The sequence below is a fragment of the Sander lucioperca genome, chromosome 4, assembly GCF_008315115.2.
Source record: "Sander lucioperca isolate FBNREF2018 chromosome 4, SLUC_FBN_1.2, whole genome shotgun sequence".
Taxonomy (NCBI): Eukaryota; Metazoa; Chordata; class Actinopteri; order Perciformes; family Percidae; genus Sander; species Sander lucioperca.
In genome coordinates, this window is record NC_050176.1 from 14,861,866 (window position 1) to 14,880,472 (window position 18,607).

The following is an 18,607-nucleotide window of genomic DNA, read 5'->3' on the forward strand; positions in this document are numbered from 1 at the left end:
TGAGTGCAGAGTACATCACATGTGTATCTATATACTGTATACAGTAGCTTCCATTTCAAGGACATGAAGCAAATGTTTTGACAGTATTTATTAACATAAGATCAAAAAAGAATTTGACAGATTTGACAAATTAAATTTGAAAATCACCAGCTACACAGTCTGCAGTCCGAATATAAAATGCTACAACACCAAAATTCACCACTCACAAGTTGGTGAGAGTACACAGTAGCTGATGTTATTAATGTTTACATCAGAATATTTGTGCTCACAGGCCTATATTTTAAATTATACTTGGTTAAAAACCAAACACAATGCAAATTTTTAATTTTAAAGTATGTGAATTTAACCATAATGTATGTGATCAAAACTAAATGTTTTTAAGGCTTTACCACTAAGAGAAAACCTAATATTGTGGTGTCTTAATGGTAGGAAAATAAATGTATAAGGTCCTCAGTCATTTCACTTAATACATGACTGGTTCACTGACTTAAAGCAAGCAATCAACAGATCTGATATCGCACTTGAGTCCAGCGTAAACTTGTGAATTGTGTGACCCAAAAAATGCATTTCTCACTGTGGAGATGGTTTGTAATGGTTACACCTGTCTCCAGTCAGATGAGGGTCGCAGGTCAGAGTATACTGGAACTCAAAGTCAATGTGTGTCCACTGGCTCGGGTACGTCACACATGAACCCAGACGGTCATCGTATTGCAAGTCCTCGTCCCAGACCTCGATCTTCAAACCCAAGTGCACCTTAATAATAAAAAAAAGAATATCTTTGAAATAACATTTAAAAAACTATTTCTATTCCATCTATTCCTTACATTTCCAGCATGTTTTTACTTACTTATTACTTATGGCCCTTTTTTTCATTCTTCAATATTTCTATTATATTTTATGTTATTATTGTTAATTGTCTTACGATGTTTAATCTCCACAGGAAGGCTTGATGCTACTTGTCCATGCAATGTTTTTTGTAATAAAGAAGTGGCCCTTGTTTTCTAGCCTAGGGTGTAATTTCCACTGGGGACAAGGGGGACATGTCGCCCCCCCCCCCCCGTTTTTTAAATCCTGTTTGTGTCCACTTTCAATATTATTTTATTTTATAGGTCTCGGCGATCGGCCCCTATTTTAAACAATAAAGAAAGTCAGACATATTTTTCTTATGTATAGTTTAGAACTATTCTTTCTGGCAGAACTTATCATTATTATCAACTTAATTCTTTCCTGGATTTTATATCACAATAGTCCCCAAATGTATGTACAAATGCAGGAAATGGAATTCAAATGGAAAACATTTGTTACACTGAGGACCCCCTGTTTTGTGCCCCCCCCACTTCTCAAACCAAAGTTACACCCTTGATTCTAGTGAATATGGTGACTTGTATTTTTCTCTCACGAGAACTCTGACCCAGAATCTGTGATGGTTGTCTTTCCTGGTTGTCGTTTCTCTGATCTGTAAAGAGAAGATTTACTGACCTTGCCCAGATCGTAACGAGCGTTCCACCTGGGGTTGTTTGACCGGATCATACGAGTCCTGCGATGGAAGGATCTGTACCACATCTTAGCGTAGCTGTGAATAGGAGAAAACAAGGAAAAGCAACAGGTGAATTCATATTGTTGAATGATATAACAACTTCAGATCTAAATTCCTGACGTCACTCTACAGTGCCTGACAAAAGTCTTGTCGCTTATCTAAGTTGTAGGAACAACAAATAATAACTTGACTTGTAGTTGATCAATTGGAATCAGAAATGGTTTATATGAAAGGCAAAGGCTTCTGGATTATGCTTATTATACCAAAATAAAGTTTTGTATCATTCATTGAGTTTTATCATTGAATTAGGACAGAAAGGTCAGATTTGGCTTGGACAAAAGTCTTGTCGTGTCTTTATATGATTCAACCAATCACAGATTAGAGTTTCACCTGTGACACATACTGTAATTAACACATTCCTGGGTGTGTATAAAAAGAACTCCAGCACACCAGACCTTCATGTGAAGTGCAACCTGACCTCTCACAACATGCCAAAGATTCAACCACAGACCAAAGTGCTGATCATCAAGAGCCTGAAGACCAAGTCTGCTGCTGAGGTGGCTGACATCTTCAATGTATCCAAACGTCAAGTGGAAAGGATAAGAAAAAGATTTGAAGAAACTGGTGAAGTTCATGACAAGTCCAGGTCAGGCAGACCCCATAAGACAACTGTTCGAGAGGACCGTTTGTTGCTTCGACAGTCCAGGGCCAGCTCTTTTTCTGGGCTGGCCACCAGAAAACCCTGTATCTATAACAACAGTTTGTCGAATTCTCTCACGCAGTGGCCTCCATGGCCGAATTAGTGCTCACAAACCAACATTAAACAGAAGACAACTAAAAAAGTGTGTTGCATTTGCAAAGGCCCACAGCTTGATGAAAGGATGGACAGTGGAAAAGTGGCAGAAGGTTGATTTTTCTGATGAATCATCCATTGAACTGCATCCCAATTGCTGCAAATACTGCAGAAGACCTGTTGGAACCCGCATGGACCCAAGATTCACCCAGAAAACAGTCAAGTTTGGTGGAGGAAAAATCATGGTTTGGGGTTACATGCAGTATGGGGGTGTGCAAGAGATCTGCAGAGTGGATGGCAACATCAACAGCCTGAAGTATCAACAAATTATTGCTGCCCATTACATTCCAAACCACAAGAGAGGGCAAATTCTTCAGCAGGATGGCGCTCCTTGTCATACTTCAGCCTCCACATCAAAGTTCCTGAAAGCGAAGAAGGTCAAGGTGCTCCAGGATTGGCCAGCCCAGTCACCAGACATGAACATTATTGAGCATGTCTGGGGTAAGATGAAGGAGGAGGCTTGGAAGATGAAACCAACGAATCTTGATGAACTCTGGGAGTCCTGCAAGACTGCTTTCTTTGCTATTCCAGATGACTTCATCAATACGTTATTTGAGTCATTGCCGAGACGTATGGATGTAGTCCTCCAAGCTCATTTTCTTTTTCCCAAGGCACCATGACTTTACAAATGCTCTGATGTTATTGTAGCATGTTTGTGTATTCACAATAAAGTATAATTTCTACCGTACATTACTGTATTTTTGTATGCGACAAGACTTTTGTCCAAGCCAAATCTGACCTTTCTATTCTAATTCAATGATAAAACTCAATGAATGATACAAAACTTTATTTTGGTATAATAAGCATAATCCAGAAGCCTTTGCCTTTCATATAAACCATTTCTGATTCCAATTGATCAACTAAAAGTCATTATTTGTTGTTCCTACAACTTAGATAAGCGACAAGACTTTTGTGTGTGTGTGTGTATGTGTGTGTGTGTGTGTGTCTTAACCTGGCAGATGTAGTGTGTGCCATAGGTTTGTATGAGCTCACTGTACTGAGCCCTGGGGCCTGTTTCACAAAACCAAGATAAGGGATTAAGCCGGGATTTTCCCGTTATCCTGGATGAATTTAGCCTTGACTCGGTTTCACGAAAGCGGAGGCACGTAAATCACCATGGAGAGTTATTCTGTGCAGCTAGCCTGCTCCCGACCAGGCTAACAGCCAGGATTTATTTAATCCTGGAGCCTTTTCTGATCACCCAGCAGTGGTTTTACCCTATTGTTATCAGCCTGGATTAAAATACAACAGGTGCATATTGCTGTTCATTTAAGTACTGTTATTATTTAAAGTTGGGACCATATTTTTTTTTAATAGTTATTCATGTGACAGTCATCGTTACTGTTATATTGCTGTATGAAGACTGCTGTTCATATTGTTGTTAGAAGTTTGATGAATATATTCTGGCAGTTGAGATAATTAGAAAAGGCTGATAAAATTTCAAATGTGTTTTAAATGAAGTCTAGGACAATACAATACATACAATGCTGTACATTTCTATAGTTGATCAATGCACCTTGAATTATTTTAGTTGATTAATTTTTTTTTTTTAATTCTTTAACAATAAGGATCATGTTTGTTCCTCTTCCATGTGCATTGTATTTGGCATTCTTAGCACACAAATTGTAAATTGGAATTGGAAAGAACATATCCTAATTGTACAATCCTCCCAAATTATAGTCTTAGTTCACTGGACCAGTAACTATCTAGTGTTGTAGGCTACTGTACATTCATGTAACAACAGGGAGAGGACACCCCAATGGTTTTTGACCTTATATTTTGCTGGGGGGGGGGGTAACTGATGAATATACTCTGTTCCATTCATGTTTACAGTGTGCATGGAATGTATCACTTAATTATCTTTATAGTTTCTAGATTTTAGAGTCCAATTTCTTCAGTGTCTTTATTTTCTATGTCCACAAGGGAGAAAGGCATATAATATGTAGAGAAGGAAACTCGTCCTCTATAAAAAATAAAAAAACGCGAGAAAACGCGTGGCAGATAATAGCGGACAGACTGAATGATAGTCTAAAAATATACATTTATGAACTACTGCTCTTAACTGAAACCATTCAATGAGTCACTGTCATTTTGCAAAAACGAACAGTTGTACACTTTGCATTAAAAGCGAGCAGTGGAAGTTAATATTAGGACATTTATATTTTAGCCCATGAGAGAGAGGGAGGAACAGAGTGAAAGAGATATTTACGCATATACTCTAGCGTTGTAGAAAATTGATCTTCATGGTAAATTTCCTGAGTAACATTATCTTCTGCTTACTTTTAAGGCAAATAGTACAACTGTTAATTTGTGCAAATGATTAGTAGCCTAATCCTTGAATGGAATGATTATGACGGTTTCAGTTCAGAGCAGTGGTCAGTTAATGTATATGTTTAGGCTACTTACGCATTCAGTCGGTCCGTGATCGTCTGCTACGCTTTCTCTCGCTGTTTCATTACAGCGGCCGTGTTTCTTTTCTTTTTCTGTGATCGACCTCGCGGTCTTTTGAGGAAAGCCGTGGACGCGCATCTATCTGAATTACTTCAGCCTGGCTCGACCTAGTCGCTCCTCCTCAGCCTGGCTTGGCCTTCGTGAAACGCACCAAGATAGGATGCACAGATTAGACTACGTCAAGCCTCGCTTTATCAGTTATCCTGGATTTATATATTCTGCTTTTGTGAAACAGGCCCCAGGAGGAGTCGTAGAAACTCGGCATCCTGGCCAAATCCATACTGAACTCGGAGCTGAGGGGCGGTCTGAGGGACACACGGTAACTAGACACAAAGAGACCGAATATTAAATGATCTCAACACTTAAAACAACTAAGAAATCCAAACTTCTGCCGTGATGCATGGTCTTCACGCCCTACCATAATTGGCTGCAATCTGCCGCCGCTCCAGGACCTATACGCCACCAGGACTCTGAAGCGTGCTGGAAAGATTGTGGCTAGGGATGGGCGTATCGATCCTGTGGTATCGATAGATCGATATACTCACGCTACTCATTTGACATTGATTTCCTTAAAAAAATATCGATATAAACTAAAAAATAATAATTGGGGGTGTATGCATCACTTTCAGCTGTTTTAGATTACTTACTTAAATTACTATGTGCCGGGACACCCCTGTACCTGGCGGCGTATTGATCTGGCCCATGTCACGTGACAGGAGACGAGCGAATGAGCGTCAACGTGCGACACAGCCGATAGCGACACAGCCAAGGGCCTGAAAATGTGTATGTTTTTGTTCATATTTAATTTATTTAATTCATATTTATGTTATTTATTTTAATTTTAATTTTACTATGTATTGACCATAATACATTTTGTGTAAATGGTCTGTATTTGTCTTGTGATTTGTCTTAAATGTAATAATATTTTTACTGACAAAAATTGCCAATAAGAAATTAACGGTATCGATATCGATGAAAATGCAAGAAAAAGTATCGGTATCGTATCGAATCCTAAAAGTGTGGTATCGCCCATCCCTAATTGTGGCTGACCCCTCCCACCCCGGGCACAAACTCTTTGAGCCACTCCCCTCTGGCAGGAGGCTGAGGTCCATCAGGACCACAGCCACACGCCACATGAACAGTTTTTTCCCCTCTGCCTTATGAACAAGGCCTGGAAACCACCCTCTCTCCACACTCCACCTCTGGCTCTACATGCCATTGTACTTACTCTGCTGTAGCGTTCCTTTTTACTACTGTTTAACTTATTTTATTATTTGTTACATTTATTTTTTATCTTTATTAATACATACTGTGTGTATATGTTTATACTTATATTGTTTATATTCTTTTTATCCTTCTTATATTTAGAGAATGTGTGACATGCACCAACAACACCATGACAAATTCCTTGTAGCCTATGTGTAAAAAACGTACTTGGCAATAAAGCTCTTTCTGATTCTACCTGTAATGGCTGCAGGTGACCCTGTGATTGCTGAAGGAGTAGCGGTCCTCTCTGGTCCTCTCTGTAGCAAAGGCATACGCAGTGGAGCATTTTGCTCAGCACTTGAATACACACACTGGCCATCTCATTTATACATCTGTGCAATCTAATACAACAACTCTGTCATAGGTTAAACTTTTACCTGCGTATATTGTCAGACAGGTGATTAATGTAATTAGTTTGGTATGGTATTGGCTGGTATGGTCTACTTGAGTGGACCATTTTGTGTTTCTGAGTGTTTCAGATATTTTGCCCCAGTCATGTATGGAAACAGATTGGACAAAATATTAGAAAATTATTATTAAAGTTATTAATTCTAAGTATAGTTATCATTTATCTAACCTTTTGCAATCAGTGTCATAGATAATGTGTTCATGTGTAAAAGTAATGCTCGACTTCATTAGGATGTGTTTACAAATATTTCATAGCAGAGCCCAGATGATTAACCATGCACAGTGCCCGCCATGATATGGCGGGCAGGTGTAGATTTGATGTTAGAAATGTCTTCTAAAATCTGTGGGCTGTGCCGTTATTTAAAATAATTTCATGTTGTTTCAGATAAATGCGGCGTTTAAGCGCATCACAACCATGTTTCTACAATCAAGGTTTCTGTCGTAGCTTGACCTTCTCTCTGAAAGATTGCTGAGAGTGTTTGCAAAGCGACCGGGGGAGCAGAGCAAAAAGCTGAAAGACATAGCTGCCATGATGACAGTAAGAACTTTTAACTCTAAATTGTTTAACTATAAAGTGGATATGCATTGCATTAGGTCAGTAAAAGATTTATATGCATCCATTGCAAAGCTCAACTCCCTTTACCTGTGAGTACTGATTCCACAGAAAGGACCCAGTCATTTTTATCATGCATTCACTGTCCCACTGAGAAATGTATCTTTCTGGATACAGGGATGAAATTGATGCCAGAAGGGAGTCTCTCACTAAAGGACTCTGCATCTATCTGAATGAGAATCCCGACATCTTGGTGCAGGAGTACATGGTGAGTGTTTTGTGATTAGATTGTGGCTTTGCTACATTTCAAAACTAATTCGGTTAACCCTGTGATCCTTCTTGGACTGTTTAGGTCCATTTGCCCTCTTTATCACCTTGGCAAAGTGATTCCAGCGCTGAGATTAAAACAAATGGTCCAAACAGTCCACTTTTTCTCCATAGTCCCCCATTATGAAAGTGAAAAACAACCTATTTTGACCCCTCTGCCACAGAGGGAAAAAATATTGTTTCTCTTACGTTAGGGATTACACCAGTGTGAAAACACTTCAAATTTGTGAATCTAGCGAAAGAAGGAAAATTCTTCCTACACTGCACTGACCCTCATCTGACAAGGGCAGAATTGGGACTGAGATACAGCCCTGGAGTAAATCCAGGTTAATGATAGAAATCATCTAGGAACATGAAAACAACTTTCAGAAAAAAAATGAGGACGAGAATTCAATCTTTACATTAGTTTGTAAAGCTTGAAGGCTCCTCTTCATTTGATCTGGAATCATTTTTTTTTTTTTTCAGAAATTGACCATGAATGGCAGCATGGCAGGGCATTCTTTGGCCGTAGTAATCTGCTATGCTGTTTACATGGGTTTAAATAAACTATAGCATTAGAATTGCTGCATTCAAAAGCACTCAGTTTTTTATTTTTTTTTTTATAAAAGCTTCAAAAAATGTTTTATCTTTAACCAGGACATGACTGAGGCCACTGCACTGAGTGCCATCGAGAAAACGACAGTGGGAATCTACATCACCAGAGAGACGCCAGGCAATTACTTTTCTGATGTGTGGTGGTTCTTCAAGATCTGGATGATGTGGCCCTTGCAACAGCCTTGCTGTTTGGACTTTTTTACTCTTTGAACATGAGGTATCCGTCATAGCTCCGCTACACTTTCAAAGTGATTTAAAAGGTGGTAATGGAGTTGGATGTGACTCAACTCTCGAGGAAAGCCCAAAGCTTAAAGACAAAACTGCTCCAGTAAGGAGAGCTCACTGTTGTTGTGCACGTGATGCTTGAGGTTGAATTTCCAGATGAACAATCAGCAACCCACAACAAATCACAGCATCCATTGTTAAGTCCACCAACAAAAAAGAGAGTGTCAGTCGGTTTATACTTCTCCTTCACCAAGTGTTTATTCCTTAACTGCCATGTGGACGGTGCCAGTTTTTTCCCCTCTTCCTCTCCTCTACAAGTTCTCTGATTGGCAGCATTCTTCAATCTTAGTTTCTATTTCTCTTTACAAGTGAAGAGATGGACAACTGTAGACAGTCTAAATAGTCCCACCAGGGCCGTGTGAAATGGGATGTTTCAGTTGCAGTAAAGAATTTTAAATACTTCTAAGAATACTGTTTTGAACCAAGATGTCACAATGAGGTCAGTGTTGGAATTTTTGACACTCACTGTATTACTGTTTATCCTATGGCTCTTGCATAAAGGTTTTGACATGCAACTGGTAAAAAGGGGTAATGTTAATTATTAAGAGTTAATAGAAAGGTATTAGACATTAAAATAAATGATTACTGGAAAGGCAATGGTAACTAACGTTTTTGCATTTCAAATCAGTTCTATAGTTAGAATTGTTTACAGTTAATTATTTAATTTAATCTTGATAATAGAGACCTTGAACATGTTTGTGTTGTTCTCTTCGAGGATGGTTGCCTGTAACCTTTTACAAAAGAAAAGGTCTAATTTCCATTCTGTGACTGAGTCGGTAAAACACTGAAAAACTGACATTACTTGTTCACTGTTGATTTGTATAACAGTAGAACAGTAATGTCAGTTAAATTATTTACCTACTGTCACTGCAGTGAAATTAGGCATTTTATTTTGAAAGGTTACTAGTGGTTACAGGCAACCATCTTCAGAGAACAATACAAACAATATGTTTTAAGGCCTAAAAAAAATAAAATTGTAATTGACACTAGAATATAATACTAACATGTAATATGAAAATAACGTGTAGTATTTAAGTGATCAAATAGTATTGAAATAAAATGTATTGAATAGTGTTGAAATAAAGTGATAAAATTGTGAAGGATTAAAATGTTCCAAGAGCTCAAATTACTTGTTTTAATAAAACATGTTTTAATCACACTGTGTCAACACAAAATACACAGGTTTATTGAACATGAATAAGCTGCTGCCAAAGCAAAACATTTGTGTGCAAACAATGTCCACTATTGAATTAAGTTAATCCAACATGTTCTCTTTTTTCAGTGCACTAGTAGTAAAAAAAAAGTTATATTTATCAGAAATTATGATTTTTATATCAACAATTACTGTGAGAAGTTTCCTACCTTCCAGTTGTCACTTGTTACTCTGAGATAACATCTGATCTGTAGACAGTAACTGGGGAGCTGAATTAAAGGAGCCAAAATATACTGACTAGAGCTTTTGAGATATTAGAAAAGATCAGAGGAGAGATCACAAAAGGCTAGGTTCTCTTGCTTTTAGCTTAACTAAAACTGCTACATATTCAAAGAATGAGCTGACCTGCAAAAAGGAGGGATATCAATACAATTAAGACTAGTAAAAGGCTAGTAAAAAAGAAGCCCAGCACTAATAGCAATTTGAAGATTTATTGGATACTGTTTCCCTGAGATATGCACAAAATGGATGTATTTAAAACGGACTAACACATTGATTTTGGTCTTTTGTTGGAACTTTGCTGACAATGAGAAACATTTAAAATAATGCCACCTTTACCCTTAAAGCTGCAGTTTTTGTTGTGTGCAGAGTGCTAATTCTGAGTAGTGTGTTTATCATCCTCATTAGTTGCTGCTATTGTCTGGTTCAACACCTACTGCTTGTTGATGTTTTTTCACAGTTTTATCTTGCATTGATGTTAATTTTATAAGCAGTTTCATTGTATACTATAACATTTGCCAAGATAAAGAATTGGATTTGTGTGCAATCAATAACGATTTATTGCCAACGGCACAGTTTTCCTCTGTAATGTCGCAATTTTATTGCTATTTCTGCACAATGTAATATGGCTGTTCCCGGCATACCTTTTACTATCTATCAACATCATCTACACCTTATCAACTATATCTTTGAATTATTCTAGTATTGGCACTGTGTGAATTACAGAGTATCTAGATATATGGATCACATCCTTTTCTTTAAAGCTACCGCAGCAGTGGGGATAATCGTAGCACCTATATGGGCTGTAACACATTCTTACTCCATTTTTTTTGTCTGCTACAGCATACATATCTGCTCTGTGCATCACTTTCCCTGTGTTCCCCTTTAAGGAAGTTAACAACAAAAACATTGACATTAATGTTGACTACAAAAAGGGATGATTTAATGTGATTTAAGTAGGACTTGGAGATGGTTTGTAACGGTTACATCGGTCTCCAGTCAGATGAGGGTCGCAGGTCAGAGTATACTGGACCTCAAAGCCGCCTCTGTTGGCCGGACAGGTGAATGTGCGTGTCCCCTGGCTTGGGTACGTCACACATGAACCCAGACGGTCATCGTATTGCAAGTCCTCGTCCCAGACCTCGATCTTCAAACCCAAGTGTGTGTCCACCTTAATAATAAAAAAAGAATATCTTTGAAATAACATTTAAAAAAACTATTTCTATTCCATCTATTCCTTACATTTCCAGCATGTTTTTAACTTACTTATTATTATGGCCCTTTTTTTCTTCTTCTTCAATATTTCTATTATTTTTAATGTTATTATTGTTAATTGTCTTACGATGTTTAATCTCTACAGGAAGGCTTGATGCTACTTGTCCATGCAATGTTTTTTGTAATAAAGAAGTGGCCCTTGTTTTCTAGCCTATGGCGTAATTTCCACTGGGGACAGGGGAGACATTCTCGCAGAATTTATCATTATTATCAACTTAATTATTTCCTGGATTTTATATCACAATAGTCCCTAAATGTATGTAGAAATGCAGGAAATTAAATTAAATGGAAAACATTTGTTACACTGAGGACCCCCTGTTTTGTGCCCCCCTACTTCTCAAACCAAAGTTACACCCTTGATTCTAGTGAATATGGTGACTTATATTTTTTCTCACGAGAACTCTGACCCAGAAACTGTGATGGTTGTCTTTCCTGGTTGTCGTTTCTCTGATCTGTAAAGAGAAGATTTACTGACCTTGCCCAGATCGTAACGAGCGTTCCACCTGGGGTTGTTTGACCGGATCATACGAGTCCTGCGATGGAAGGATCCGTACCACATCTTAGCGTAGCTGTGAATAGGAGAAAACAAGGAAAAGCAACAGGTGAATTCATATTGTTGAATGATATAACAACTTCAGATCTAAATTCCTGACCTCACTCTACTCGCCTTTCAGTGTTGCCAGTTAAATCTCCTTTCAGATTCCAGGCTCGGACGATGGTCACCACCAGTGTTCCCCTCGAGGCCTTTTGAGGACAGCTGTTGGGAGCTGGTTCTCTGGTTGACTTCTTCACAGCGTTGTCTTCTAAGTACTGCTCTATGGCCGCCTTCATCCCTGCCTTCTGTGTCTCACTTGGCATCAGCTCATACATTGGTCTAAGTGAGTACGAAACAACATCCGGGTGGTCCTTAAGGGTTTTCAGCCAACTCCCGTAGCCAAGGGAGTCATTATGAGCGAGTGAAAACTCTCCCAACCAACCAGTGCCTCCTGACACCTCTGTGTAGTGTTGGTGGAGACCAGAGCTGTACGAGTTGGAGACGTCCTGGTTCTGTAGGACCTTGGTGCAAGATTGATGGCTAGCGGTACCGGATAATTTCACCTTCCCCAGGCCTACAGAAACACCCAGTGATAGGCAGGAGTGGACCTAGAGGAGGACAGGAGAGAAATAAGGTTTAAAGTAATGGACTGCTGAGAGCAGTGAACAGTGTATTAAAATGCCTCACACTCACACACACATTCATACTCCAATGGCAGTGAAGACATGGTTACTGCGCACACTGTAAAAGGTACGTGTGCTACACGTACCTCGTTTGAGGAGAGCCCATTCAGTGAGGACAAACAGGTACGTACAGCTGTGACTCGTCTGAGTCGGCCCCCGAGGTAAACCTGAAATGAAGTACAATGTTGTTAAGACAAAGAAATATGGCGTTTTTTTAAATTTGTGAATTAAGGACATTATTAATGGAAATTAAAATGGTCTGTGTGTATGAATTTTAACCTGGCGGATGTAGTGTGTGCCATAGGTATGTATGAGGTCCCTGTACTGAGCCCTGGTGGAGGAGTAATAGAAACTCGGCAGCCTGGCCAAATCCATACTGAACTCGGAGCTGAGGGGCGGTCTGAGGGACACACGGTAACTAGACACAAAGAGACGAATAATAAATTATCTCAAAACTTAAAACAACTAAGAAATCCAAACTTCTGCCGTGATGCATGGTCTTCACACCCTACCCATAATGGCTGCAGGTGACCCTGTGAGTGCTGAAGGAGTAACGGTCCTCTCTGGTCCTCTCTGTAGCAAAGGCATACGCAGTGGAGCGTGTTCCTCCAACCTCCAGGCCGGCAGTCACAAACTTATCTACATTTAGGCCAACCTGACAAAATAAATAAGAAATAAAAGCTCACGAACATAATATAGTGTATTAAATACAACCATTTATTTATTTAAAAAAACCACATACACACACACACACACACACACACACACACACACACACACACACACACACACACACACACACACACACACTTATAAAACTCTTATACTGTATGTACTGTGTTTTATTCAGGCCGAAAGGTGCTCCCAATATCTCAGGTTTTTATTTTATATTATGTTGTTCAACTTCAAGGAAAAAGATGCCACTCTAGTAGTAAAATAAGTGAAATAATCTACATATCTATCAGTTATAATATTTATCAGAAATTATGATTTTATATCAACAATTACTGTGAGAAGTTTCCTACCTTCCAGCTGTCACTGTCCTGGGATGTCAAAGTGTTAATCAGTGAGCTGTGGACACAATTTACAGGAAAGAATAACCATAAAAGCTCTTTCAATTCAAAATTCAGCTTTTTTTACAGTCTGTTAAGATATGATTAAGACAAATAACCTTTGGACCGGCAATGTTACTCTGAGATAACATCTGATCTGTAGACAGTAAATGGGGAGCTGAATTAAAGGAGCCAAAAGATACTGACTTGAGCTTTGGAGATATTAGAAAAGATCAGAGGAGATATCACAAAAGGCTAGGTTCTCTTGCTTTTAGCTTAACTAAAACTGCTACATATTCAAAGAATGAGCTGACCTGTCTTGAAGCACTGGAGTAAAATTGAAATATAAAAAATAAATAGCAGATATAATACAATACCTAACAGAGGTGTGTGCACTGCTGTAGATGTCGGCATTGCATCGGCTGATTGAGCGCCAGTCCACTGCAGAGACTGGCAGCTGTAAATGAAGGTGGGTACACCATGTTTAACATGCACAAATGTTGCTGTAGAATTGTTGTATGCTTCATTTATGAATTACTTTCTGCAGGCTGTTGCCTTGAAGAGGGTTGCTGCAGAGAGTACAGGTGCCAGCTGGGGTGAGGAAAGTCTTCACGTCAACCATGTAGGATCCTTTACGCCGCAGGGTGACCACGTCAAAGCCCTCCCCCACCAGGTTGTGGCCTGGTACAAAGGGAGCGGACTGACACTGGCTGGAGTTCCCAATCTGACAGGAGAGAACAGCCGTGCGGTGCGATAGAAAGAGCAGGAGACTCAGGTAGAGAAGGGATGGGGTTGAAAAGGTGAGCATGGCTGCAGTCAAAGAGACTGAAATAATTCAGAGAAAGACAAAGAGAGGAGAAAAGGACACAAGTGAGCATCATTTTAGTTGTAGATGATTATCGGTGAAAGTAACAAGAGCTGCAAATGTTTGCAAACAGGCTTTATGTTTCTTTCCAATTGTTTCATCACCAGGTTGTGGGATGTAAAATGTCAGTTCCCTGATACCCAAGAATAAGTATAAGTTAAGTATAACCTGATGGATACTAGATTATGTTTGAGTCAGGTATCGGTATCAATATACATAAGCATAAAAACATTTACATAAACATATCTTCATGATGAGATGTGATTGAAAGCTCAGAAAAAGTAAGTTAAATAACCAGTGTGTAGGATTTAGGGGGATCTATTGGCAGTGTATAATCACCTGAAACTAAAAATCGTATTTTTGTTAGCTTGGAATGAGTTCATATCTACATAGGGACTATGTTGCACCGCCATGTTTCTACAGTAGACCTCAAAAGACAAACCAAACCCTGAGAGGGCTTCTAGCGTTTTTACCTACAGTCTATGGTTTTTACATTACCTGAAGGCCACTGTAGGTTCTATACATGCTTGGAAAGAGAGGGGTGAGGGTAGGCTTACTGCTAGATGCCACTAAATCCTACACACTGTACCTTCAAGACAAGATTATTTTGTCAAAACTATATTATTTGCATGAATAAATACCATTGGAATAAATATTCTGTATTTTTTCTTTAACTATTGATTTTTTTAGTTTATTTTTCAAAAACAGATTACCTCTTCAGCAGGGTTTCTCGCGTACTTCTGCAATGTTTATATCTTTTGGAGATGAGAGTGTGCCAGGCCAGCCCAAGATGCAGTGTGACTGTTGAGTCTACAGCAAAAAGGAGGGATATCAATACAATTAAGACTAGTAAAAGGCTAGTAAAAAAAGAAGCCCAGCACTAATAGCAATTTGAAGATTTATGGGAAACTGTTTCCTTGAGATATGCACAAAATGGATGTATTTAAGACGGACTAACACATTGATTTTGGTCTTTTGTTGGAACTTTGCTGACAATGAGAAACATTTAAAATAATGCCACCTTTACCCTTAAAGCTGCAGTTTTTGTTGTGTGCAGAGTGCTAATTCTGAGTAGTGTGTTTATCATCCTCATTAGTTGCTGCTATTGTCTGGTTCAGAGAGTAACACCTACTGCTTGTTGATGTTTTTTCACAGTTTTATCTTGCATTGATGTTAATTTTATAAGCAGTTTCATTGTATACTATAACATTTGCCAAGATAAAGAATTGGATTTGTGTGCAATCAATAACGATTTATTGCCAACGGCACAGTTTTCCTCTGTAATGTCGCAATTTTATTGCTATTTCTGCACAATGTAATATGGCTGTTCCTGGCATACCTTTTACTATCTATCAACATCATCTACACCTTATCAACTATATCTTTGAATTATTCTAGTATTGGCACTGTGTGAATTACAGAGTATCTAGATATATGGATCACATCCTTTTCTTTAAAGCTACCGCAGCAGTGGGGATAATCGTAGCACCTATATGGGCTGTAACACATTCTTACTCAATTGTGGTCAAATTATGATCACTTTAATATATACATATATCACAATTCATTTTTAATTCTTTATTTCTCATGGTAATTTCTTTAGAACCATGTAATCCAAGATAATTGTAGATCGGTGTCATTCCGTCTTTGATTAATTTGGTTTGAACCAGACAGCCTCAGAGTAAGTTACAGACGTTTATGAGTTTATTGTTAGTAAATCCAACTGAAAACCAAACCACACTGAATTAACATAAGAATATGTTACCTGCATGATCCTATATAAGAAGGAGAGAGCCTCAACTTGAAGAATTCACACAAATGACATACAAACTGCGATTCCACTCCGGTGCACCCGTTCAATGCTAAAACGGTTGTAAAAGCCTTAGATCAGAACATCTGATCCACGGAATCAAAAAAGAATGAATACTGATCAATACATTTTGGATCTGTAAAAGGTGTGTTTTTAGCACTGCATTGCTTAGCGTTGATACAGTTAAACATTAAAAACCTTGGAGCATTACAATCTTGAACTGCATCTGCTGCTGGTGGGAGCAGAAGTAGGTCAGAATCCACACAATCCCAACATGCTATAACTACAAACTCAGGAGAATCAGTCTCTCAGAAGTCTGTTTAAGTCTCCTGCTAATCTATAAGATTTTTTTTGGTCCTGTTTCATTGATAAAGTTCTCAGCATCTGAGCTCAAATCTGTCTACTGTATCATGCAGGTGTTACTGATTACTGATTTCATTTTAAAATGTATTTTCCTGTAATATTTAAAAAGGTTTTCTATACCTGTTCCAAATGTGCAAAAAGCTGATGTTGCTGCTCGTCTTCCAGTCACCGAAATCTGAACCAGCAAGAGGAAGGGTCTTTGTGCTTTGATCAGACATGAACGGAGGATGGACCTTTTTATCTTCTATCTCAATGGAGAGTATAAGGAAATAAAGGGAATAAAGGGAGTAGCAAATCAGAGGAGATAAGGATAGTTAAAGCAAACAATGGCCCTTACATTTTACAGTACGTCCAGGTCGAAGGAAATAACCTTGGAGTAAGTTTCTGGGGTGTGAAAACAACACTAAGATAAACATGCCTTGAAGAATGTGTCAAAAGAAATATGTTAAAAACAGCATAAGTCATTAATTAAAAAAAAAAAAGCAAATTGGGTTTGGAATGAATGCAAACTCTTACTAAAATACTATGATTGACTAGTTTTTCCCCTACCCATATATATGTACAGTTGTGTTCAGAATAATAGCAGTGTGTTTAAAAAAAGTGAATAATGCTTGAAATCCTTTGAATATCTTTTAATTCCATAATATCAATGCATTGGGAACACTGCACATTCAATTCCAAATCAAAACATGACCAAAATTGATCAAGTTTGTGTTCTACCTTTACAGAAAGTGAAGAAAAAGGAATATTAGGCTGTTCAAAAAAATAACAGTATTCACATTTTTCTTTACAAACCCAAACATTTACTGTATGAACTGAAAAAATGTCTCAAGGGTTTGCTTTACTTTGAATCACTGCACTAATATTTAGTTGCATAACCATTATTTATGAGAACTGCTTCACATCTGTGTTGCATGGAGTCGACCAACTTCTGGCACCTGTGAACAGGTATTCCAGCCCAGGACGATTTAACTACATTCCACAGTTCCTCTGCATTACTGGGTTTTGCCTCAGAAACAGCATTTGTGATGTCACCCCACAAGTTTTCTATGGGATTGAGGTCTGTGGATTGGGCTGGCCACTTCATAACATCAATCTTGTTCATCTGGAACCAAGACTTTGCTCGCTTACTGGTGTGTTTTGGGTCATTGTCTTGTTGAAAGACCCATTTCAAAGACATTTCCTCTTCAGCATAAGGCAACATGACCTCTTGAAGTATTTTGATGTATTGAAACTGATCCATGATCCCTGGTATGTGATAAATAGGCCCAACACCACAGTATGAGAAACATCCCCATAACATGATTTTTGCACCACCATGCTTTACTGTCTTCACAGTGTACTGTGGCTTGAATTCAGTGCATGGGGGTCGTAGGACAAACTGTCTGCGGCCCCTAGACCAAAAAAGAACAATTTTGCTCTCATCAGTCCCCAGAATGTTGCCCCATTTCTCCTTTGGCCAGTCAATGTGTCCTATGTCTTTTTTTCAGCAATGGGACTTTGCGGGGGCTTCTAGCTGATAGCTTTGCTTCACATAGCCTTCTTCTGATCGTAACAGTACTCACAGGTAACTTTAAGTCTTCTTTGATTTTCCTGGAGCTGATCATTGGTTGAGCCTTTGCCATTTTGGCTATTTTTCGATCCATTCGAATGGTATTTGACCGTTTTTTTCCCACGTCGTTCAGGCTTTGGATGCCATTTCAAGGCATTTGAAATCATTTTGGCTGAGCAGCCTATAATTTTCTGCACTTCTTTATATGTTTTCCCCTCTCCAATCAACTTTTTAATCAAAGTCCGCTGTTCCTCAGAGCAATGTCTGTAACGACCCATTTTGCTGAGTATTTCAGTGTGAAATGCACTATAACCAGCATGCACATTTGCTTCCTTCCTTCCTTAAATATGGACCATAACTGACACCTGTTTCTTCACAGAATCAATCACCTCACTAATTGAACACAACACTGCTATTATTTTGAACATGCCCCTTTCAATTACAGATTCAATTACACAGAATATCTACATAAGAATGACATGACACATGAACCCTAACCATAACTTGTCATGACAAAAACCGAATGACACTTACTAAAAGAAGCGTTATGTCAAACATTTGACTTGTTTATGTTTATAACACGTTCATGACAGTGTCATGTCACATGTAGATACCTTCAAGTAAAGTGTAACCCTATTTTCTTATTCTCTTAGGTGTGAAAGGGGTATTAAAGTGTTTCTCTGTGAAGCACTTTAAGCTACAGGTTTGCCGACATGATTGCAGCACTATTATCACAATTCTGTTCTAAATAAACCCCAAAACGAGA

The 18,607-nt window shown here is 38.6% G+C and overlaps 1 protein-coding gene across 2 annotated transcripts; it reads right to left on the reverse strand.

Annotated features, from left to right (window-relative positions):
• Positions 1 to 66: 66 nt before the first annotated feature.
• On the reverse strand, positions 67 to 16,734 carry LOC116042567 (perforin-1-like). Of its 2 annotated transcripts, none has more exons than XM_031288794.2 (12): positions 16,410 to 16,734; positions 14,830 to 14,926; positions 13,790 to 14,076; positions 13,629 to 13,708; positions 13,225 to 13,270; positions 12,712 to 12,854; positions 12,479 to 12,617; positions 12,286 to 12,366; positions 11,649 to 12,124; positions 11,457 to 11,550; positions 10,740 to 10,877; positions 67 to 645 (listed from the first exon to the last, which is right to left on the reverse strand). In XM_031288794.2, exons 3-12 carry the CDS (start codon positions 14,057 to 14,059, stop codon positions 571 to 573), a joined length of 1,542 nt encoding a protein of 513 aa, XP_031144654.1. In that variant the 5' UTR covers positions 14,060 to 14,076; positions 14,830 to 14,926; positions 16,410 to 16,734; the 3' UTR covers positions 67 to 570. The 2 variants fall into 2 exon arrangements, with proteins under 2 accessions (XP_031144654.1, XP_031144655.1); XM_031288795.2 differs by having other exon boundaries at positions 67 to 615; positions 10,710 to 10,877.
• Positions 16,735 to 18,607: the final 1,873 nt, after the last annotated feature.